Raw genomic sequence first — 21601 nt, 5'->3', positions numbered from 1 at the left:
ATACTTTACCAAAATTTACGAATCTCGACGTTCCGTTTCGACGATTCGTTGCAGACACGGACCGCAAGTACAGAGCCACGGAGAAGCTGCTGCACGCCGAAGAGGAGTACCACGAATCCCTCTGCAGCGCCAAAGAATTGTACGCGCGACCCTTGGCGAGAAACTATCCCGAGTTTCACGATGTTATTTTCCAACCGCTCGCGGATCTCTCGGTGGTCACTTCCGAGCACTGTCAAAGGGTGAGTAATTTCTTTCAAGGGTCACTCGGTTCGCGTCTGTCCTCCTCGAGCGTACCTAAATCCCTTAGGCCTTGACATTTTCCATCGCGAAACGCGCCTTCGAGCTGCTTCCCCTTTCGTCGGTTTCGACGAGTCGGTGATCCGTTTAGAGTACCGACAACCTCGAGGAATCGATGCGTAAAATGTACAGGGGGTGCTTCGAACGTTCGGGTGAACCAATCCGAAGCCTTTTTGTCGTTCACGCGTCACGGTTATTTATGCGTTAAAGATACACCGGTAGCGATAAAAATCGAAGCTCTACGAAGGTATCGCGTCCTCTCTTGCAACTCGACGCGCGAACTCGAGCAATTGGTAGGGTTTTCCCTGCGAAGGGTAGATCGCTCGTTACCGACCGAGCAACGGTACGAGTCTGGAGACTCGGTCGGTAGATGGCGGCACTCGAAGCGCGGCGCGTCGTTCAAGATCGCGCGACACCTGTTGCTTCCCCGCAGCGCGTTGCCTTTCTCTTCGGGTTGCCGGCGTGTCGCAATTACGTTGACTCGGGTCTGCGTAACCTTTTCGAAAGGGAATCGCGGACGATCGTAGGCCTCGGACCGAGTCGTCTCGAGCGCGTTTTCGAACCGAGAGGACAAACGGACTTTGAATTCCTCTCGAAGAGTGTCTCGTCGCGATTCGAGGTTCCCTCGGTTTCGCGAAACCGAGCATCCCTCGTTCGACATTGGAAGCACGTGTAGACGAAAAGAAAGCGACGAGAGATCGATCGATCGTTCGTTCGGCCCCAGAAGCTGTTTTCCCTGAAAATAAGATGGAAAATATCGCTACCGCGGTTTCCGCGGACCGATAAGGCGATCTCGGCCGAGGACGGGCACGTACCGGCTACTCGGGACGCAACGTTGGACGTGTTTTCTTAGGGCTGACGATAAAGAGGACGGCTGTCCTTCGGATGTAAACACAAAGCCACGCCGGCGGAGCCGGTTAACGAGTCGGGATGACCGATGACGGTGGTTAGCACCCTCATAAATATTGACTTTTACAAGACGAGACCGGGCCGAACGACTGCGCCGAGCCAGCTCGGCGAAGAAGATGCGAACAACCTCGTAAAGTGAAAAAGGCACGAGCGCGAACGCGAGCGCTCTCAGTTGCGAGGATCGTTGCGCGCGGGATTCGAGCGAAACCGACTCGCGCGGACTACGCTTGGCTTCTTTATTCGACCGGGTGAAACGCATCGTCGATTACCAAGTCTCGTGCAATAAACGTGCAAATCGTTCGCGGCTTCTCCAAACCTGTGCGTTTTCCGACGACGAATATTTTCGAGGAATTCGTTTCTCTTCGAAGTACTCGGGACGCGCGAAGATTGTTTTCGTTCGAGGTTGAATTTACGGAAAGGTTCTCGAGCGATTCTCGAGCGTAGAATCTGGTAACGGAGCGAAGGTTAATTAGCGAAAAGGGTAGGAATCGTCGATAGGTTTCCGACCCGGGCAAAGGCTCGCCGTTCTCTTTTCCGCGATCCTTTTTGTTCCGTTCGGTTGTCGTCGTCTCGCGCGGTCGTTTTCCTCGAGCAATTTCACTTCGGGAGCACCTCGGGGGCCAGCGCGCGGCAATTAGAAGCAATCGCGCACCTGGAAACCGTCCGAGACGCCTCTTTCTCTCTACCTTTGCCTCGTTCGTCGCTCGCTTCGCTCTTCCTTTTTTCTCCTCGGAAGAGACACGAACCGACTTCCGAAGAGGCGCGCCCGCAAGCGAAAGAACGAGCTTCTTTTCTTATTCCGTTTGTTCTTTCGACGGGGCTCGGGGGATTCTTCGAGTCTTCGTTCCGCGAAAAGCTCCTCGGTTACCTGGAAAAACCGAGCCGAGTTTCACCGTGACTTTCGGGGCGTTGCTTCGGTTAGAATCGAAATTGAATCTTCGAAGTAGGTTCCTTTGTATACAGGAAAAGAATCCATACAGCCACGAAACGTCTAAACCTACGCGAGATTCGAAACCTTCTGAGCACATGCTCGAAGTATTTCTCGAAGACGCGAGTCACCTCGTCCCACGTTTTCCGCGGTCTCGTATCGCCGAATACTCGACCCCTCGAGCGCGGAGTTTCAACCGACAACGGAATTTCAATTTTGGACATTTTTAGCGCGACTTTGTTTCTTCGTTCCGGTGATTGCCCGAGAAACTTGGAAAAGACTTCTCGAACGAAGATGCAACGTCGTTTCTTCCGTTTCGTGGTCGGGCGTCTTCGTCGTTCGAGCGTAGAATTTCGAGGAGAAGGAGGTTAGAGTAGGTTCGGTCCAGGTCGTTCGTTGGTTCGTTCTCCGGCGTGCTCGGTACGACCGTAAATTACGTTTTTGCGGGACGCAGCTTGGCACGGTAACCACGGTGATGGCGGCGTGTACGCCCGAAGAGTAGCTGCATCGCGATGCGCACGTGCACCTGCACTGCGCGCGGCGCTGGTTGCACTCGGGAGCGGGAATGCGACAAACAACCGCGTTCACCGGGCTCGACCGCTCTCCGCTGGACCAACGCCCTCTCCTGCATTCGACTTTTACCCTTCCGCGAGTCGCGCTATTGTAATTAGTTTCGCGGTAGCTCCCGGAGTTTCGCGGGCCGCCTCTCTTCGCGGAAGATCGGACGTACGGATCAGTGGACTCCTCGGCCCGGGGCGATACTCTCGCGCGAGTTTACGACGGTTCGAATTCACTGGAAGCTTTCGTTGGAGTGTCCGATAACGGTCGCAACAATATCGCCGCGCGAGGATAAAACGTTGGGTAAATTACGGCCGGGTGTTACCTTTCCGTGGAACGCGCGGCAGCTCGGATTTACGTTTCTTTGGGGAAGCTCGAAATTAATCGTATCGTTCGAGTCGGATCGTTACGGCGCGTTCCGCGTCTGGACCCTTCCGCGGGGAATAAACGTTTTCGAAACGCGTCGGCGCGGATCGGGATCACCGTCGTCGTTAAAGTACCGTTTCGAAGCACCACTCGCGGGTAAACACCGATCGTCTCGGCGATGATTTTCCGTCCGCGGCGTTTTATCGCCCACTAAACTCCGCACAATGCGGTAACGTTCGCGCACCTGCGGGGCAAAACGCTCCGCTCGCTCGGGACACGGGAACGCGAGACCCGTCGTCAAGGGGCATCGTGCGGTTTCGCGCGAATCGGTCTTGTTCCGCGTTTAAAAGAGAGAGAGAGAGAGAGAGAGAAAGAGAGTCGGTACACCGCGACCGCGAACGGTCCCACGGATCCTTGCTTCTTTTTCGCGAGTTTGGTCCTTACCACCGTGATGAACGAATTAACCGGGGGATCTAGAACCCGGCCGGTGGAGCGATCCGTGTCCGATCGTTTTCGGCCGATACTCGCCGCGATTCGACCAGAAGGGAGGGTCGCGGTTAATCGGAGCGCGTAGTCGGCAAAATCGAGTATCGGGCAACGATCTTGCTTTCGGCGCGAGATCTTACCCGGCGATCGATCGTTCTCCGGTCCGAAAGTAAATCAAGGGAGGGAGGGAGGGAGAGAGAGAACGATCGTTTATTTACCGCACCGAAGCGTTTATTTACGCCGAACGCCGGCCACGGGGAATATCGGGTTCGATTCCGCGGCCCGTGGTCTTCCTGCGTTCCCGACCAAGCCACAGAGCGGATATTGTCCGTAATTCGGTCGATGGTTATGGATGTTAATTGCACCGTGATTCCATCCGGCGCGACTGGACGGCGCGGGGGAGAAAAGAACGAGGAAAAGAAAAGAAAGAGAAAAGAGAAAAGAAGAAAAGAACCGGCGCGGCAACGTGTAATCGGCGCCCGTTGGTGAAAAAAATGACCGGCAGAAGTCACGATTCCGCGATATACCGGGAGAAAATTCAGAAAGGACGGCGCATCGAGATACCGAGGCGCATTCCGCGGTACGGAAAGAGGTCCCGGGGAATGCCTGGGAAATTAATTAAGTGGCGCGCGATGATCCGGCAGCGCGTACATTATCGCGCGGAGATCAAAGAAGTTACTCGGGTACCGACTCGGCGGCGTTGGGTTCCTTCTCGGCGCGAGGTTCGTTCGGGGACCGAACCCGCGAGCCAACGGCCTCCGATGCCGGACGTGGACGCAATTTTATTCGCATTAGGACGTCTACACCCGATTTCGCCCTCCCTTCGTCTCGTCTGCTGGCCCTTGTCCTCGTACTCGAGAGCTTTGTTTCTTTCCGCCCGGTTTTCGCGACTCGCGTTAAAAAAAAGAGAAAAGAAAAGAAGAAAGAGAAGAGACGGAGGACCGAGCGGAAAGTGGAGCAGTCGCGGACCAACGGAAGCGGGAGAGAGAAAGAAAAAGGAACGAGGGAGGGACACGCGCGGTAGGAAAGTGGACGATCGTCGTCGTGGCGTTTCGTCGGGAAAGTGGATCGAGATACCGGATCGCCGAGAATGGTTTCGATTTCATCGGCAAGGGTCTCGTTTGTCTCGGACGCGGGATGGTGGACGCGCGTTCCAGTTTAATTTTTGCAACGCCGCGCCGCGGGAAAGTCCTTTACCTCGATATCGGCTTGCAACGATTTTCTAGTTTCTTCCCCGTCGCGGTTCTCGCCGGTCACCGGCCGGTTCGTCGAATCCGGTATCGTTGCCCCGGGTACGGTGCCTGGAAACGCGAGCGAAACGGAAATTGGGTAATCCTTCCCGAGAAGATCGAAGAGAACGATCGTTTCGAATCTTCGATCGTCACGCGCGAGCTCGTGTATTTGTCCCGTCGTTGTCCTCTTCTGATCCGCGCGATCGAGTCCTTTTCGTTACCTACGCGCGCCTTCGTCCTTCTCGTCCGCTCGCGCTTCTACTTTCGTCCTTCTCGTCCGTTTACACTTCCACTTTCGTCCTCGCGTTCTCTCCGATTACGCACCATCGCTCGAGTACAGCTCGCTTCGACACCGTGCTTCGTCTCGACGCGTTTCGTTTCGCGAACAGAACCGAACGCAACGAATTTCGTTCGATTCCCCGACAACGATCGACTTTGAAAGCGTACCTTCCTTGCACGGGCTCTCCTCGATGTTTCGAGTATCCTTCTGGAATTGTCCAGGGTCTCGAGATCGGTTCGACGACCGGTGTACGCGTTTAAACGTAGAACAAAAGTGTCCCGCGTCGCGAGAGGCGGACCGACGCGAAAAAAGCGGCCATTATTAATTTCGCGGTTTCTCGAGGCCGGTCGCAAGCTCGTAAAGACCAGCTCGACCCGTTCGGCGTATACGTCGCGTCGAACGCTCGCGACGAGTTTAATATACCTCGGCTCGGTTCCTCCCCGTGTACGTCCCGCGGTCGCGTCTCCATCGACGTAGAAATTCCATCGTCGGGTTACGCGTAACGCGGCCGGTCGTTGGATCGCGCGAGACGCCATACCGATCCCGCGCGACCTTTTAACGCGAGGATAAGGCGGTCCGTGTCGCGCTCCAAACCGGGAATCGAGTCGAACGAACGGAGAAAGAATCGAGAGTGGAGAACTGTAGAAAAAAATAAAAGTCGGTCGACGTCGGGGGCACGATCGGGGAGATCCCAGAGCTTGCCTTTTAGCGGGGACATTTATTCTCGAAGACGGTTCTCTCGAGGGAAGTCGTTGAGTGGTCGAAACAACGAGAGATACAGAGAAATGATAAATACGTGAATTCGGAGCTACGATTCGTTTCGATGGGATCGCTAATGGAACCACTTTTCCCCCAATCGATTTCTAATTTCTTCTCGGCCGTGAGGGCGAGCGAGGATCGCGAGGATCGCGTCGAGACGGAATCGCGCGGGGGTCTCGCGGACGCCGAATTAGTCGCTGTCGGTGTTTAATCGCGCGAGGAAGGTTTCGCGTCGCGGTCGGTGGTTCGTTCGGCCGAGAGGGTTGGCGAACGAGCCTCCGCCGCCGCCGCCGCCGCCGCCGCCGCCGCCGGAACGAACGGTGTCCGTCCGCCTTCGGGACCACCGGAGGATTAGAATTCTCCCCGGCGAGGGAGATGGACCGCGACCGGATGTTCGCGGCGCTGTATAATGGCCGTTCGTGGCTCGCGGGTAATTCATAAGACGAGCGCTCGTAACTAATCATCCGGCCGTATGCGCGTAGGACGACCGAGGACTCGGAACGTTAATCTCCGGCTCGCGCATACCGACGGGCCCCGAGCGCCGGATCGATTCGCGGCCCGGCACGGCCCCGCGCTCTCGAGAGGATCTCCCTGGGCACCGAGCAGGGAGATCGAGCGCTTTTCTACGCGCTGTCCGCGATAACGTCTCAATCGAATCGTACACCGACTCGGTTTTATCGACGCGCGCCGATCGACGCGGTGCGCGGTGCACGGTGCACGGTGCACGGTGCACGGTGCACGATGCACCTGGGGAAAGGTTCTCCCAGCGCGAGACGACCGGGTCGAGGACGTGCTCTTGTCTCGTCCGTAGCCCGCGCATCGATCGAACCGGTAACCCGGCTCCCGATCGGCTCGACGCCCTACGAGATCGCGGACCGTTTCTCAACGCGGCAACCTTTTATCCAACCGAGGAGAAAGTGCGTTTCGTGGTATACACGCGCGCGCCAACGACCACCTTTTGCTCCCCTTGCAGCGATACGGAGTCCTTATTCCGGCTTCGATCCAACGCCGATCCTCGTGCTTTCGATCCTCGACGAGTTTCGTTCTTCGACGATTAAACGGTTCTCCGGCTAAAACCGAAGAAACGTTTATTACCGAAACTGTGGAATAATGGAATCGTTGAACGCTAGAGAAAAGTGAATAGAACGTTTATTTAAATTGTAGAAGATAATAGAGTTATAGGGCGGGTCATAACGACGAACGATCGACTAGACAGTAACGCTCGCGTCGGGACGCCTACCGAAAAATATCCAAATCGGTAACGATCCCCTTCTCCAGTGTCTTGACTTCTCGAGGGCTGCATCGGTCCAAGTCGTATTCCAACAGAAACGAAAATGCGAAAGCAACTGCATCCGCGCTGTACTAATTTCTCAAACATCCTCTTTCTCGCGTACGTCCACACGCTCTAAAGTTTCCTCCTCGAGGAGGAAACTGCGATTCCGCTCTTCGTCTTTTTCGAATCTCTCGACGAGCGTCTCTCCGCCGCGAAGACTTGCCCGTCAGTTCGGCGAACGACAAACGCGATCGCAAAGTTTCCCGGAAAAAGATTCTCGTCGGTAATTTTCGGTATCGAGCGTAACGGGAACGCGTTCTCCTAACGACGACCGAATATCGCGGACCGGTCGCTATTAACGAGCTCGACGCTGAGAATTTAAACGCACGGGTTGCGTAATCTGGGAATTAATCTCGCGGATCCGGGCGAAGCTCGTTAATCGCCCGTTAGCCGAACAAGGCGCGAGCGCGAGTTACGCGCGCGATCGGATCGGATCGGATCGGATCGACGTCGATCCTGACCGATCGACGTTATTTGCATCGGCGTGGTTGATCCTCGATGGAACGCGTCTAATCGCGGTCTTTGCCGCGTCACGGTCCCGCCTTCCGCTCCGAAAGTCTTTCTCCGCGAACTCGTTGGATTTCGACACGGGCGCGTCGGATTCTTTCCAACGACGAACGCGAGTAAGAGGCGACCGACTCTACGCCGAGGGAACGACCAACCGGTGGGAAAGAGAAAGAGAGTTTTTTTTCGAGCGCGAATCCACTTTCTCCGGTAACCGAGGAGGTGGCGGTGGCGGTGGCGGTGGGCAACGTTCTCCTTGCCAACGAAGACGAAGTCGAGGCGTTGTTAATTCGAGGTTAAAAGAAACAAGAGGTCCGCGCGGTGGGGTCGCGCTAGAACACGGTCTCTCTGGGTCACGGATTCGAATCATCGTCCACGTGCCCGCCAGCACGTGCGTCACCGTTCACCGTGCACGCAACCGTCGACGAACCGGCCGCGCCCGCGAGAAATAAAATACCAAGTTGAAAAACTAAATATTCCTTCGGTAAATTTCTTAACCGTCGCTCGTTCGATCGTTAGCACGCGATCGTGCGCGCAAGGACCGGGGAACGGGGATAAACGAAGAGCAAAAGTGCAACGATAAACCCCCTAATCGCCGGAAAGAGTAAAATACGGACGAGTCGGTCGTCTAGCCGGCTCCTCGACGAGACTTCGATTCGTTTCGACGAAATTAAAGCGGTTACGAAGTCGTCTTACGATTCTCGCGATGAGACGATGCAATTAGCGCCGCGTCGCTGAACGCGAATCGTTCACCGCTCATTTTCACAAAGAAACGTCTCGAGCGTGGTCGAGCGTGCTCGCGCGAGCTCCGTTCGGTCGTTTATCGATCGCCGATCGATCGTCAAAGGGTAGGTAGGGACAAATAGCGCAAAAGGGCCGCGACGTTACGGCCGGTCTCTGTCGCGCGAGCGAGCGATCGAAGCAGGTGGCAATCAAGCTCTGGTGAAAAATTCTCGTCTAACCTAATTACGAAAACCCGGTATCCTTTCGTCGCACGATGTAATATTTAATGGACCGCTGAAAAAGGACACGTCGATCGCTCGTAATCGGCCAACCGCGTGTAATTGTTTATGGAAAAATAGGACGCCTGAAAAGCGAAAATTTGCATAAAAGCGAACAGAGAAGGGGTATTGACATCGGGCGGAATATCGATTACTCGCGGACGCAGGGTGCATCGCGAAATCTTGTTCGGTGTATCGTCGATCTCGAGCGATGGAAAAAACAGGGTCTTTATAGAGACCGTCCGACGACTATAAAATAATAATGGGAGGATGAAAACGCCTACGCACGGAGCCCTTAATAACGCACGGTTTGACCTTTTTCTTTCCCTTTTCTCTAATTTTTCTCCCTCTTTCTTTTTTCGGGAACGCCCCCCGCGCGTCTCGGTCGTCGTCCGCGTCGTCCTCGTCGTCGTTTCGGACGGATACCGGCCGAGAGGACGCGGTCGTGTCCGCGCGACGTGTAATTAAAACCGCCTTCGAGAAACGCGTCTGCGAACGAGGGGAAAGAACACCGAGCGAAAAATTAACCACGGGAGAGATTCCGTGACGATTACCCATCCCCGAGGTAATCGCCGATCGAGTTTGCGAGAGATCCTCTATCGTTGAACCTAGAGAAGCTATCACTGGTCAGCGATCGCCAGCGGATCGCAATCTCGACCGATGAAAACGGGTAGCCGAACCCTATTCATTTTTTCCTATATAGATTAACGTTGCAACTGCTCGGTTATTAGCAACGGGAACCCGCGCTCGAGGCACCATTATACCGCTCGATCTTCGTTTCTTCGATGAATTTCAGAGGATCGAGAATCTCGTTTATTTCGACCGTGTTTCGCGAATTATTTGACAACGAGGTTCTTCATGGGCGCGACGAATCGCGATACGCGTTTTCTCTCGTCTAAAATCGATCTCTGCGCGAGTTCAGCGGCGTCCAAGGCGTCTCGCGAATACGAACAATTCGTCGTCGATCCGCGATTGGATTTTCGAGAAGAACGCTCGACGAACGAACGGGTCACGGTGCGCGTCGCCACGCCGGGCGAGCATAATGCGACGCCGTAAATGCATGGGCGCGCGCACCGCGTGTGCACTTAACATAGATACGTATCTGACAATAAGAAACGCATCGACACGCCGACGCATCGCGACGCCGACGGCGACGTGACGATGCAACGCACGCATCGACCGCACGGCGATCGAGCGCGTCGTCCCTTTTTTCAATTTACTCCCTCCCCCAAAGGGGGGAGAATCGTCATCCGCTGACGATGCAACGAGCCCGTGGATCGTCTCTTCTCGAAACCCAATCGAACGATACCGCGAGAACATCCCCTCGATGCGATCGATACGCGTTCATTTTAAATCTAGTCTTTTCGACGCGACGCCCTCTCGATGGTTTACCCTCGCTCGAAGAACCGTTCCATCGCGAACACGTTGAGCGGAAATCGAGCGAAACGCGTCTCTCGAATTTTCTCGATGAGATTCTTCGTAAACGGAACACTCCACGAACGTGTTGGAATGCAACGACTTGCACCGATGCAGCCCTCGAGAAGTCAAGACACAGGGCAGAGGGTCGTTATCGACTTGGATATTTTTCGGTTGGTGTTTCGACGTGACTGTTAAGTCTAGTCAGTCGTTCATTGCTATGTCCCGCCGCAAGACTGTATTATTTTCTACTGTTTAAATAAACCTTCTATTTACTTTTCTCTTGTGTTCAATCGATCGACGCGCGGTGGAAGGAAACGAAAGATATTTCTTCGCAACGGATCGACTCGCGCTAGTACCCGATATCGAGAATTCTTTCTGTCCGATCGAAAACCTCTATCCTCGACTCGTGTTCTACCGTTTAAATAAACGTTCAATTTACCTTTCTCTCGTGTTCAACGATTCCATTATTGTACAAAACGCGTTCACCGAAACGTTTCGCGTCGTCTCGCAACCGAGCGAATTTTCGCGAGAAGATCGCACCGATCTCACCGAGTCGAACCACCATGAACGACGAAACAATTTCCAAGGCTCGCGCACCGTGTAAACGAGCTCGTCGCCCCGTTCGAGACGACTTATCGCGTAGTTTATGAGTCAGCAGCTCATAATTCCAGGTCACCTCTTTAAGGTTCGAACGAAGAGAAGAAGGTTGACGACCCGTGCACCGTGCCTAGTCTCGAGGCGGGGCTATTTCTCGTTCGTTTTCGTCCGAGCACGTGCCACGTAACCGATCTATCCGCTTCCAAAAATCGTCGACGAACGTCGATCGAACGATCGTCGCGGTACGTCGACGACGTTGATGTCTCGTCGCGCGGAAAACGCGGCAATTAAAGCGCAACAAATTGATCGTTGCCAGTGAGGCCGCTCACCGAGCCAACCTGTTTTATTGCGATTATACGGTGGCTGCGATAGATACGTATTCGTGGCTCGGAGGCAATTAACCGTGGATCGTCGATGATCTTCGTCCGACGCGGCGCGACGCGGCGCGGCGCGGCGCGAAGAGAACTTCGAACGTTCAATAAAGATTTTTATTCGCGTGCGCACGGAGAAAATGCAAATTCGCGTTTCACGATAACCACCTGCTACGGCGTTTATTTACGCAACTTTCTCCCGATTTTACGACCGCGTCGATGTCGAGCATTAACACACCGATCGATGTAACGTCCGCGCGCGTTGTTCGCTCGCTTCTTAACGCGTGTACCGTATAATTGCTACCGATTTACTTATCGACGTGGCCTGCTCGAAGCGTCGCGTAGAAATCACCGAGAATCTTTCCAAGCTATTTTCCCGTCCGTTTAAATACGGGAATTAAATTTTATTCGTCGTTCGCGGCTAGTACCCGTTCGACGAATTCGTAAGGTGTTTGCTCGTTCGTGCTCGATAAACCGCGCGATCGTCGTTCGAACGATCTTCGAAATAAAAGAGGTTCGCGCGCCGGCAATCGATGGATAAATTATTTATTCGTCGTCCCCGTTCGTTATCTATCATTCGAACGAGATTTTCGCCCGTCTCCGAGCGACGCCTTAATACCCGCTGATAGAAAGAGCCTTAAGGACTACCGAGCTTGTTCAGGTTGGACGCGCTCCCCTCGATGATGTCCCGATCGGACATAATGCTGCGTCATAATTCAACGGACAAAATGTATGCTCGTTTCGAGAACGTAATTCAGCGCAGCGCCGCTCGGGCTTCGAGCTGCTCGAGACGCGACGAGAAACCGACGCGATGAGAAACTCGAAAAATTGTTTCTCGCGTTGCGATCCGCTCTCGAGTGGACCTCGTCGTTGATATTCCGGCCGGATTTCGATTTCGATCGGTCCGAACGCTCGTAGACATTTTTTTCCCCCTCCGTCTAATTCGCGATCGGTTCGGAGAGGAAAGCGAGCGGGCGCGCGCGGTTCGTGTTTTCTTTTTTTTTTCTTTTCTTGCTTTTTTCGTCGGCGCGCGGACCTCGGTCCTTTCATCTTGAAACTTTTCTGCCGAAAAGGATCAATTGTCCGTATAGGTATCGGGCGAAGAATGACCGGTGGATATAAAAAAGTAATCGAACGATCGTTTCCAACTCGTCCCTCTCGCAAGACGGGCGTACACCGCCCCTCGACTCGACTCGTTCGCGTATTATGCTTCATGTATTATACATGGTCCCCCGTCACCCTTCCTCCCCTTTCTCCCCTTTCTCCTCCTCCTCCTCCTTCTCTCCCGTATGTTGGTCATTGTATTTTAAGAGCCAATTCTACCGTACCCGTTTTGCTTCCTTTCAGATCCGCAGGGCACTCGAGAATTGGGACGGCAGTACCTTCAAATCGAGTGAGTACCTACACAGGACTCTCGGCCCCTTCGCCGAGATTTTAGATTCCATCGTCCCGATACGAGTCGCGTATCTCGTCCGATAGTATACGCTTCCAGCGTCGAACGGAACGATGGATCTCGATGAACGGAAATATTCGCGACGTTCGGTTCCCGTGCGGAGAAACGTAGACGAATGTCCGCACTGAAATTCGAGACGAATCGTTCGAACGTGGAAAGCCGTGCTCTCTCCGTAAACTCGACGCGATCCGTAATGAATTCGTGGTTTACTGCACGAGGAAGTCTACGACGGGCGAGTGCCGGTAATGGAGTCGGGAAGAGAGGGAGCGGGGGAAAAGGAAAAAAGAAGAAGAAGAAGAAGAAGAAAAAAAAAAAAAACACGAAAGATTCGATGGTAAATCATATTCTCGATGCGCGAGGCTCTCTTCCGTAATGGCCGAGACACCCCACCAGAAGAACCGTGCGCGCGAGGAAAAGAGAGGGATCTTTAAACGGAAACGAGTTTCGTAGGGAAGATACCGGGATGATGAATCGCCGGTAAATCGAATCTCGCGTAGAGGATTTTGGAGCCGCGTCGTTGTTCCATCGTCGATAGGAAATTTTCTTCGTCTCGCGATCGCTTTCAACGGGAATACGTTTCGTGCTCGATGGATCGTCGAATAAATCGCGCGATTCGAGTCCCTCGGACACGGACACGGTTCGAGAGGGGAAAACTCGTTCGAATTTGTCAGCTTTACGCGTGGTCGTTTCCGTCGACGTTTAATCGGACCGGTGCACGCTGTCCCCAGGCCACTTGTTCCCCGGCTCGTTTTGGAACTCTTACTGGGAATACCTGGAGAGCTACGGCGAGGCCAGGAGGATTCTGGACGAGCTGAAAGCATCGGAGGACCCCCTACTGCACTTCTTTAGTCTTAGGCAAGCCGCGGCCAGGCATTCCCCGTCCTCGTTGCTTCTTCTACCGGTGAGTTATTAATAGCTACACGAAACAGAGACACGATATTACGTTGTAATCGATAGGATTACCACGCCGATTAAGCACCGATGGGAGGAGAGGTGAAGGGCCCGCGCCTCGACGTTTACGGGATCGATTTACGGAACCGTGTCGCGCGTAGGGTGAACGCGAATCCGTCCAAATATTTACCGAGATTTACACGGGAACACGATCCGTGCACGGGGACGATTTACTTCCACGGCACGATTTTCACTCTCGTCGCTGCTCTTTCGCGCGAGTCCCCGATGAAACCAAGTCGAAACGTTCGAGAGGAAACGGCGAGAGCTCTCGTACGAATCGCGATCCTGACGTTTTCATTCGATTCGAGAAATCTAGCGACGAGGATCGATCGTTTTCCTATATCGACGTTGCCGCGGAATCGTCGCGGCCGAGAGAAAGTCTTGCTTCCATCTCGCGATTACGCAACGCGCGGTGCATCGTCTTTCGCGAACGGATCGTCGAAAATTGATTCGAGATTGTCGTTCACCATCTTCTCGGAACGCGATGTTCGACTTTGTCCGTACTACGAATTATCGCGCGAAAAGACGAAAAGACTCGATGTTTTCGTACTCGAGTCTCGAGATTCGCGCGTTGCGCGATCGTTCGTGGATCGTTTCCCAAAGACGAAAGTTCGCGAATTGGAGAACTGGGTTTCGGGTCGGTCGGTCGGATTAGAAACCGGGCGATCCGTTGGCGATGATCGTAAAGCACGTTGCGCGTAATTACGCGCGGGTACGCGTCGTTCATCGGTCGGAACGCGCGTTAAAAAAGGAACGAGCCGGGGAGCGACGTGCGCGTAAGTTAGTCGCGTCGATGCAGGCTGATTGCGAAATGCAAAAAATTGGAAAAGTATCCGTCGGCGCGAGTGTGGGGCCGTAACCGGCGTGCGTGAGATGAGCTATGCGACAGCTTGTAACGGGTGTAATGATCGGAGCTTGGAACAGCTTCCCAGCCCGATGGAATCGACCTCGACTTTAACGCTCGTTGAAATATAGACTCGGGGCTTGTAAGTCACGCAGCTGCGCCGACACCTCCCCGCGTACCTAATGCTCGTTCCACGATGATCGGTGTCGGTAAATATAGTTTTGTCGTGCGTACGGGCTTAATGGGTTGCGTCGTTTCCGTCGGATATCGTTGTTCGAGTTCCAACTCGCGTCCGAGAAGGACGAGTCTTCGAGAAAAGGAGAGAAAAAACGCGAGCGATTCCGACCGATTCCCGCGTTTTCGCGTTTTTCCAAGCGAGCGCGTCTCGCGAAAGTTTTCTTCCATCGGGCCGCCGGCGTCGCGTTTAATCGCGTTATTCGCTATGAAATTTCACCTGCCCACCGAAGCACCTGTAGCCACCGCAGCTAGTATCCAGCCTACGCTAAATGTCCGGTAGATTATGCGATGCCCTGTCACACGTGGGTGTTGTTGGCACTCCGATGCCCGTTCGTATCGGCTCCCCCGTGCCACGTGACGTTTCTACCGCTTTGCCGGTTGACACGATACACGGGTGTGCAAATACAGACGTGCGCACCGTGTATTTAATACGCGCGGCGTCGATCCACCTACCGCGCCGGGAAACGCTCGGTGAACGCGCATAGTAGCTCCGTGGGCTCCCTTTACCATAAAATCCGTCCACGGTGTTCCGTAATACGAACGTAATCTTCCCTCTGTACTGGAACCGCAACCCGAGCTTAATCGAACACGGCAGAGCGTAACGTTTCCCGGCGCGTCGCGGATTTGCGCGACCGGATCGTTGCGTCCCGAACGGGTTAATTTGCGAGCATTTTGTTGCTCGCCGCGAGAATCGGCGAAAGAGTCCGATCGATTCTCGTGCTCGTTCGCCAGTTACGCGTTTCGCCGTGCCGGATAATCCGGAGAAGTCACGAACGCTTTTCCGGTGAATCGATTCCGAGACGAGACGATTTCAAACGAGTCGAGTCTTTCGAGATCGTCGAGACTTTCGGTCCTCGATCGAGAACGCGTTCTTACGAGATCGAATCAACGCATCGGGGGAACGATAACGTTACTCTCCGTTACTTTCTGTCGTAAAATTCAGATTATAATATCTAGTTTATTACGATACGCAGGGATCTCGCGTATCTGGTAGTACAGTTATTGTACACATAAGAATATAAAGTTCGAAGAAATGCGTATACAGTGTCTTGACGCGAACGACGACAATGTCGCGTGGTCTTTCCGACTCTGGACTTGGAACTCGACCGAAAGGAAAAGCCAAAAGAAAAATAGCCAAACCGTTGACCGCGGACGACCTTTCCGCGCCGATACGGAGACAGTTCTTAAAACTGACATCGACATCTGGCCCCCTTAAGATCGTTGTTGCATTCGTTCCGACACTTTGGAGATTCGATACACACGGAACACCGTGTACACGGCGAAACGCCTGCGTCGTATAAAAATGGAAGTCGCGAGCCCGGGAATTAGCTTGCGGGTAATTAAAAGCGTAAAAAGCTAACGGTTCGCCTAGCTCGCTGAATATCGCTGATGCGTACGCAACGGACTGCGGTGCGCGATGCTTCGTGGATGATAAACGATCTTGCGTTCTCATCGATGATCATCGCGTAAAATTCTGACGTAAGTCGATGGGACGAACGTTACACGGTTCCCGGTGCTTGAACCGTGAAACGGTGTTCGACGAAACGTTGAACGCCAATACCTTTCCAAACCGTTGAAAATGAAAATTGAAACTCCGTCGACGAGACAAAGGTAACGCTAACGATTCTATAATCGGTTCAAAGGTTAACGAACATTTTCTAGTATTCCACGAACGATAGAAGCACGACGAAACGCTGCGGAGCAACGATCGAGCGTAATTAATATTTGTTCCGTGGTTACTGTACGACACTCGTAGCTCGTTCGGTTCGGTACGCCCCTAACTCGTGGTACGTTTTCTCGGCAACACCTTGTACATCAGCCGGTATTGCCCTCGTCGAGGATACTTTGCGAGGCGAAGGTCACGCGGTACGTAATATTTTTTTCCTCGCCGCGCTATCTTTGCTAATTTCGCGGTCCATCGATCGCGGTGTTGAACGACGAACGAGGACGTTAATATGGTCGATCGGGTAACACCGGCGCGGGGATAATTGACAACCGCGCGCAAGAGAGTTGCAGAAAAGTTGCATCCGCGGGGGGAGGCGATACGACGGTGGTAATCTCGTAGGTCGGATCAGTCGTAATTTTTGTCTCCCGTAGGTGCGCGGACGAGAGACGATTTGATGGCCGATAAACGCGATAATATAAGGGACGCGTATGCCCAACCGCTCGAAGACGAACAGGCGCGACGTGACAGCGGATAAAACGAGCAAACCGTTCGCGGACCGACCGTAAAGAATTTCTCTTTGCCATAAATTGTGTCATTCGCGCGGACCGCGAGTAAAATAGCGTAAATAAAACGACGCGTACGGACGACGGTGACCTCGACGTCCTCTTTCGAATCGATCGTACGACGGTTAGGGACGAAGGAGAAAATCCTGGTGGGAAATCGTGGCCCGCGAAAGACGCGTCCAACGCGAACCTGGAATTCGTGACGCGCGATCGGAGAACCGATCGATCGCTGCCAACCCTCGTCTCGCGCGAACCTAACCGTGTCCGTCTCCGGAATAAGTCCGCATTCCCGTCGGTCGCGGCCACGTTTAAGCGATTTTGTCCGTGGACGGTCGAAGGGAGGAAAAAGAAAGGAAAAGGAGAAAAAAAGAAAAGAAAAAGGAACAGGGTTCGCAACCTGTTTCCTGAAAACGTCCGAGCATCGCCGCGCGCTTCCTCCTCCGCGGGAACGTCCGAGGCGCGCGCTTCGGATTTTCCACGAGCCGAGACGAGCGCGTATCCACCGAGCCGCGGGCCGCGGGTCTCGCGCGCAAGAAAACGAGGAACGGGAGGAAGGTTATTAGCGATCGATCCGAGCTTCGATCCAGGGGATAACAAATTGTTGCCGGACCAGTTTCTCCATTTCGTGGAATCGTCGCCGAGTCGCGAGAAAAAGATGCGCGGAGGGCGGACCAACTGGAACGTAGAGGGAGAGGAAGAAGACCTACTCGGTGACTCGCACTTCGAAGGTCTCCCGTTTCCAGTCCGCGCATTCCTCTTATTCTTCTGGAATTATTATCAAGGTCGCGGCACGCTGCGTCTCCTTCTCCGGGTTAGAACGACACGGAACGCGCGTCTCTTCGACAACCTTACGCCCGCGAAATACTCAGAGAAAGAAAATTATTCTTTTTTTTTTTTCATCGAGATTCACGGCACGAGCGGATCCTCGTGTTTCGAACGCCGAAACCAGAACGAACGACGAACGCGTCGGTGCAACGAGTTTTGTAAAATTTTTTTTTCATTTTTACATCGATCGAATTCGGTCAGAGTCTACCGCAAAGTTCGTAATCTCGGGATGGAAACGCAGCATCGGGAATCTCTGCGGGCGTACAGCTGCACGAGCGTTGCAAACGCGCGACAAACGTGTAACGCGCGTTGTTCGGTGCAATATGTAGTTAACGTTTTTTTATCTTCGTATTAATTGGATTCGGTGGAAACGAACGGTCCATTGCCGAGTATATAATCTCGCGTAAAAACATGGGCAATTCCTTCGGGCCGTACAGGTGCACGCGCGGACGAAGCGAGCGAAGAATTTTCATGCAGCGTGTACGTACATAGTCATGGTTTTGCCTTCGCTTAATTAATCCGGCACGAGGCGCGGCAAATGTTTCGCAATTTCGCCTCGAATTCTTTCCAATTATTAATAAGAGCAATAACGTTATCCGGGGACCGGACGGTTGAATTCATTTTCCGCGAGTCGCGGCACGAGGAGCTCGTTACGGTCGTCGTGAAGTCGTAAACTCGCGCGGCGGAGCGCGTTGTTGTTGTTCGCGCACCGAATTCGTCGAGAGTGCGACGAACCGAAGAAAAGTGATCCGTTTCGATGGAAAACTCGGTGAATTTCAAACGCCGTAGACGACTCGGGGAAAGCTATCGATGGTAGTTCGTGATCGCGCGAGAAACGGTTGAGGAGCAACGCGATTCGCGCACCGAATTCGTCGAGAGCGACGAACCGAAGAAAAGTGATCCGTTTCGATGGAAAACTCGGTAAATTGAAAACGCCGTAGACGACGTAAGGACCACTTATCGGTAGTGGTTCGTGATCGCGCGAGAAACGGTAGCGAAGCAACGCGATTCGCTTAATCGATTCACCGTGGAATCGTTTAACGCGTTTAAAGAAGATCGCTGTTGGTCTACTTTGTTCCAATTCCACGCGTCGGGAGAAAATTAACCGGAAAGGAGGCCAATTGGCACGGCTCGGAATCGGATCGACGTTGGTCCGTTCGGAACGGAGGATTCGGGATCGCGAAACGATCGTTGGAACGATTCCCTCGCCGAAAGGATCGTAAGGTATCGCGACGCGGGACCGAACGAACGAACGAAGCGAGAGGACCGAGAAAATACATAGTTTCGATATCGTTTCGTTGTACGCTCGAGACCTTGAAAGACCTTGTTCGGTAGGTTATCGAACACGTTCTCGAAAGGGACGGTCCCCGTTTAAGAGAATTTGTTCGACCTTGGATCGAAACTCCTCCAAGGCCCTATATTTTACCGGCTGGACTCCCGTGCACGTGGATATTCGTACTGGTGCATAGATCGAAACGGGACATCGATCCCGAGATCGCGTCCCACGGTTCCGATAGGCGACTCATCTGCGTTGAAAGGAAAAAAAAAAAAAAAACGAAGAAAAGAAAAGAAACCCACGTACGCTTACGCTTACGCGCGTAATCGACGGGATTATTTTCTCGCAAACGGAGCAATTACGATGTACTTGTCGGCCGGGTAATAATAACATTATTCCTGCGAAGAATAATTACCGCGTAACCTTCGTGGAGCGAGAGGGGAACGCGTGTTCTCCACGGCATGAGAAATCATCGCGGCGTGCTCGCTAGCTCGGCGGCGCTCGCTCGCGCGCGCGAGTTTCGACGCTAATGATTACCATAAACGCGAGCCTGGCCTACGGATAGACTCGAAAACGTTGGAATAATTGGCGGGAGGCTGACAATTAGTCGAAAATGGTAATCCCCGATGACCGGTTCGCGTCGGTGACGCGTCGATCCCTTCGATGGGGGAAAATACCGATCGAGCCCCCGTACGACGCGAACCCGGTGTGATTTTCGCGGGTATTAACTTTACGATGGATAAATGCGCGCGCGTTGACCGAGAGGACATCACCGGACGAGAATCGAGCGTAAACGATTACGTCGGACCTTTACGCGACCCCGAATTATCGAAATAATTGCCACGCTCGCGGTAGTTAAACGCCGATTATTGCACCGTGGTTGCATTCCACGCTGGCCGGTGGTGTACGGCCCGCCGTTAAACCGAGCCCGCTCTGTGTTACATTCTATCGACACGCTCGACAACTACCGAGACGGTCCGTGCGCTAACAATTACGTACCGGGTGTCCGAATTTCATCGACGAACCGTCCACGCGAGTTAACGCGAATCGCGAATTTTTCGATTTCGCGCGTCGGTTGCCCACGCTCGCCACGATATTTCGTCACGGTCCTCCTAGAGAATAAATCCCCGTCCTTCGATAATCGGCACCGATAACCTACGAATCGTCGAGTTATCCGTGGATCTCGATCGGTCGGCTTTCAGAGGACGCGCGGACGTGGGCGCGTTTATGCGCATCCACGCCGCTCCGCGGATATTTATCGACAATTATTCCAGAAGCGATAACGGACGTCCGTACCGCGAAGGAAAGTTATTTCATCGGCACGCCGACGAAACTGAGCCGGTCGATGCTGACGATTATCGTCGCTATGTTAATTTATCGTCCGGTTGTTCGACGCTGGCGCACGGGAGAGCCGGTATTTAGCTGTCGTTTCGCCATACTCGCAACGGGTAATTATCAATAATTGGTCTCGTTCGGCTCGATGTATCCGAATTATTACACGGCCACGGTTTTACGAGAAACCACCGACAAGTGGACGCAAGGTTGCGAGCTGAAAAGAACAATGGCTCCGGCTCGGACGCGTTCGTTCGTGCGGTAATGATTTTTCGAAAGGTCGGTCATCGCGCGAGCGACGTCGAGTAGGTTGATTTCTCGTTAGAATCGAGGCTAATTGCCCGGTTGCGCAACCCACACCGGAGGAGATCGTCGATTTATCTCCCGTACCTTGCGACACGCGTTCGCCCCGTTGTTGCTCGGTTTTTTGTCACGCTCGGTGTTCGCGGAACGATCGATTTTCGACGCGATCGCGTCCTCCGCGCGACGCATCTCCGATTTCCAACGCGGACAAATTTCACATCGTTCCGCGGTACCGAGCCGATGGAAACTGTTGCAAAGTTCAGATTATAATATGCAGAGTGTACAGCACAACAAGTGTACAGTGATACGTCTTGACGCGAACGACGACAGTGTCGTGTGGTCTTCGTGACTCTCGACTTGGAACTGAACTAGAAAGAAAAACCAAAAGGAAAACGGGCAAACCGTTGACCGCTTGGCGGACGACCCTTCCGCGCCAATACAAAGACAGTCCTTAAAACTGACATCGACATCTGGCACCCTTAAGATCATTGTTGCATATATTCCAACAAAACCGGCAATTGATCACGGTGCCGCGAATCGGTGATGTCACCGACCGAGGCAGGTTTCGCTCGAAACGTAGAATCGTCTGGCAGCGATCCGCGAATTTCGTCACCGAAATTAATTATGCGCGTCGGTTTGCGCAATTCTCACGCCGTCCGTCAGGATCCTATCTACTTTCGAATTTCATTTCCTTCCAGCCTCCGGCGTTTCCGCTCCGACCGGTTAATTAATCGCAATTACGCGCGCAGAGAAATCGAGCGACGGCAACCGGGAATATATCGCTTTTGCTAATAATTCGGTGTCTCTCGGGAGGCGGCTCTCTCGCGTATCGCCCGATATCTCGACCGACGAGTTAATTGCATTCTCGGTCGGTGATTTACGAACGCGATCGTTACAGATCGGTCGAATTATCCTTCCGCTTATTTAATTACGATCGGTTAACAATTCCTACGGTGAAACCACTTAACGGTATGCCGATTGCAACGAAGATAGCGAGCCACTCGAGCAGCCTGTCTCGCTCCGGTGAGATCCTACCGTCCTTTTCGTTCTCTTCTCGAGAATTCCACCGTCCTCTCGGTAAACTATGCTCCTCGAGGAGGGAAATTCGAAC

General features: G+C 53.4%; 1 protein-coding gene across 4 annotated transcripts in view; it reads left to right on the top strand.

Moving 5' to 3' along the window:
- The window catches only part of LOC143143570 (uncharacterized), a 154382-nt gene that overhangs the window by 31863 nt on the left and 100918 nt on the right, over positions 1-21601 (top strand). For 3 of the 4 annotated variants that reach the window (XM_076304956.1, XM_076304957.1, XM_076304955.1), the window contains exons 3-5: positions 55-239; positions 12388-12433; positions 13222-13394. In XM_076304956.1, the coding sequence (XP_076161071.1) occupies positions 55-239; positions 12388-12433; positions 13222-13394 (404 nt within the window). The remainder of the gene's footprint in view (positions 1-54; positions 240-12387; positions 12434-13221; positions 13395-21601) is intronic. The other variant, XM_076304960.1, reaches the window with a different exon arrangement.

Source organism: Ptiloglossa arizonensis, chromosome 2, assembly GCF_051014685.1.
Source record: "Ptiloglossa arizonensis isolate GNS036 chromosome 2, iyPtiAriz1_principal, whole genome shotgun sequence".
NCBI classification, from domain to species: Eukaryota; Metazoa; Arthropoda; class Insecta; order Hymenoptera; family Colletidae; genus Ptiloglossa; species Ptiloglossa arizonensis.
This window is presented reverse-complemented; position numbering and strand designations above follow the sequence as displayed.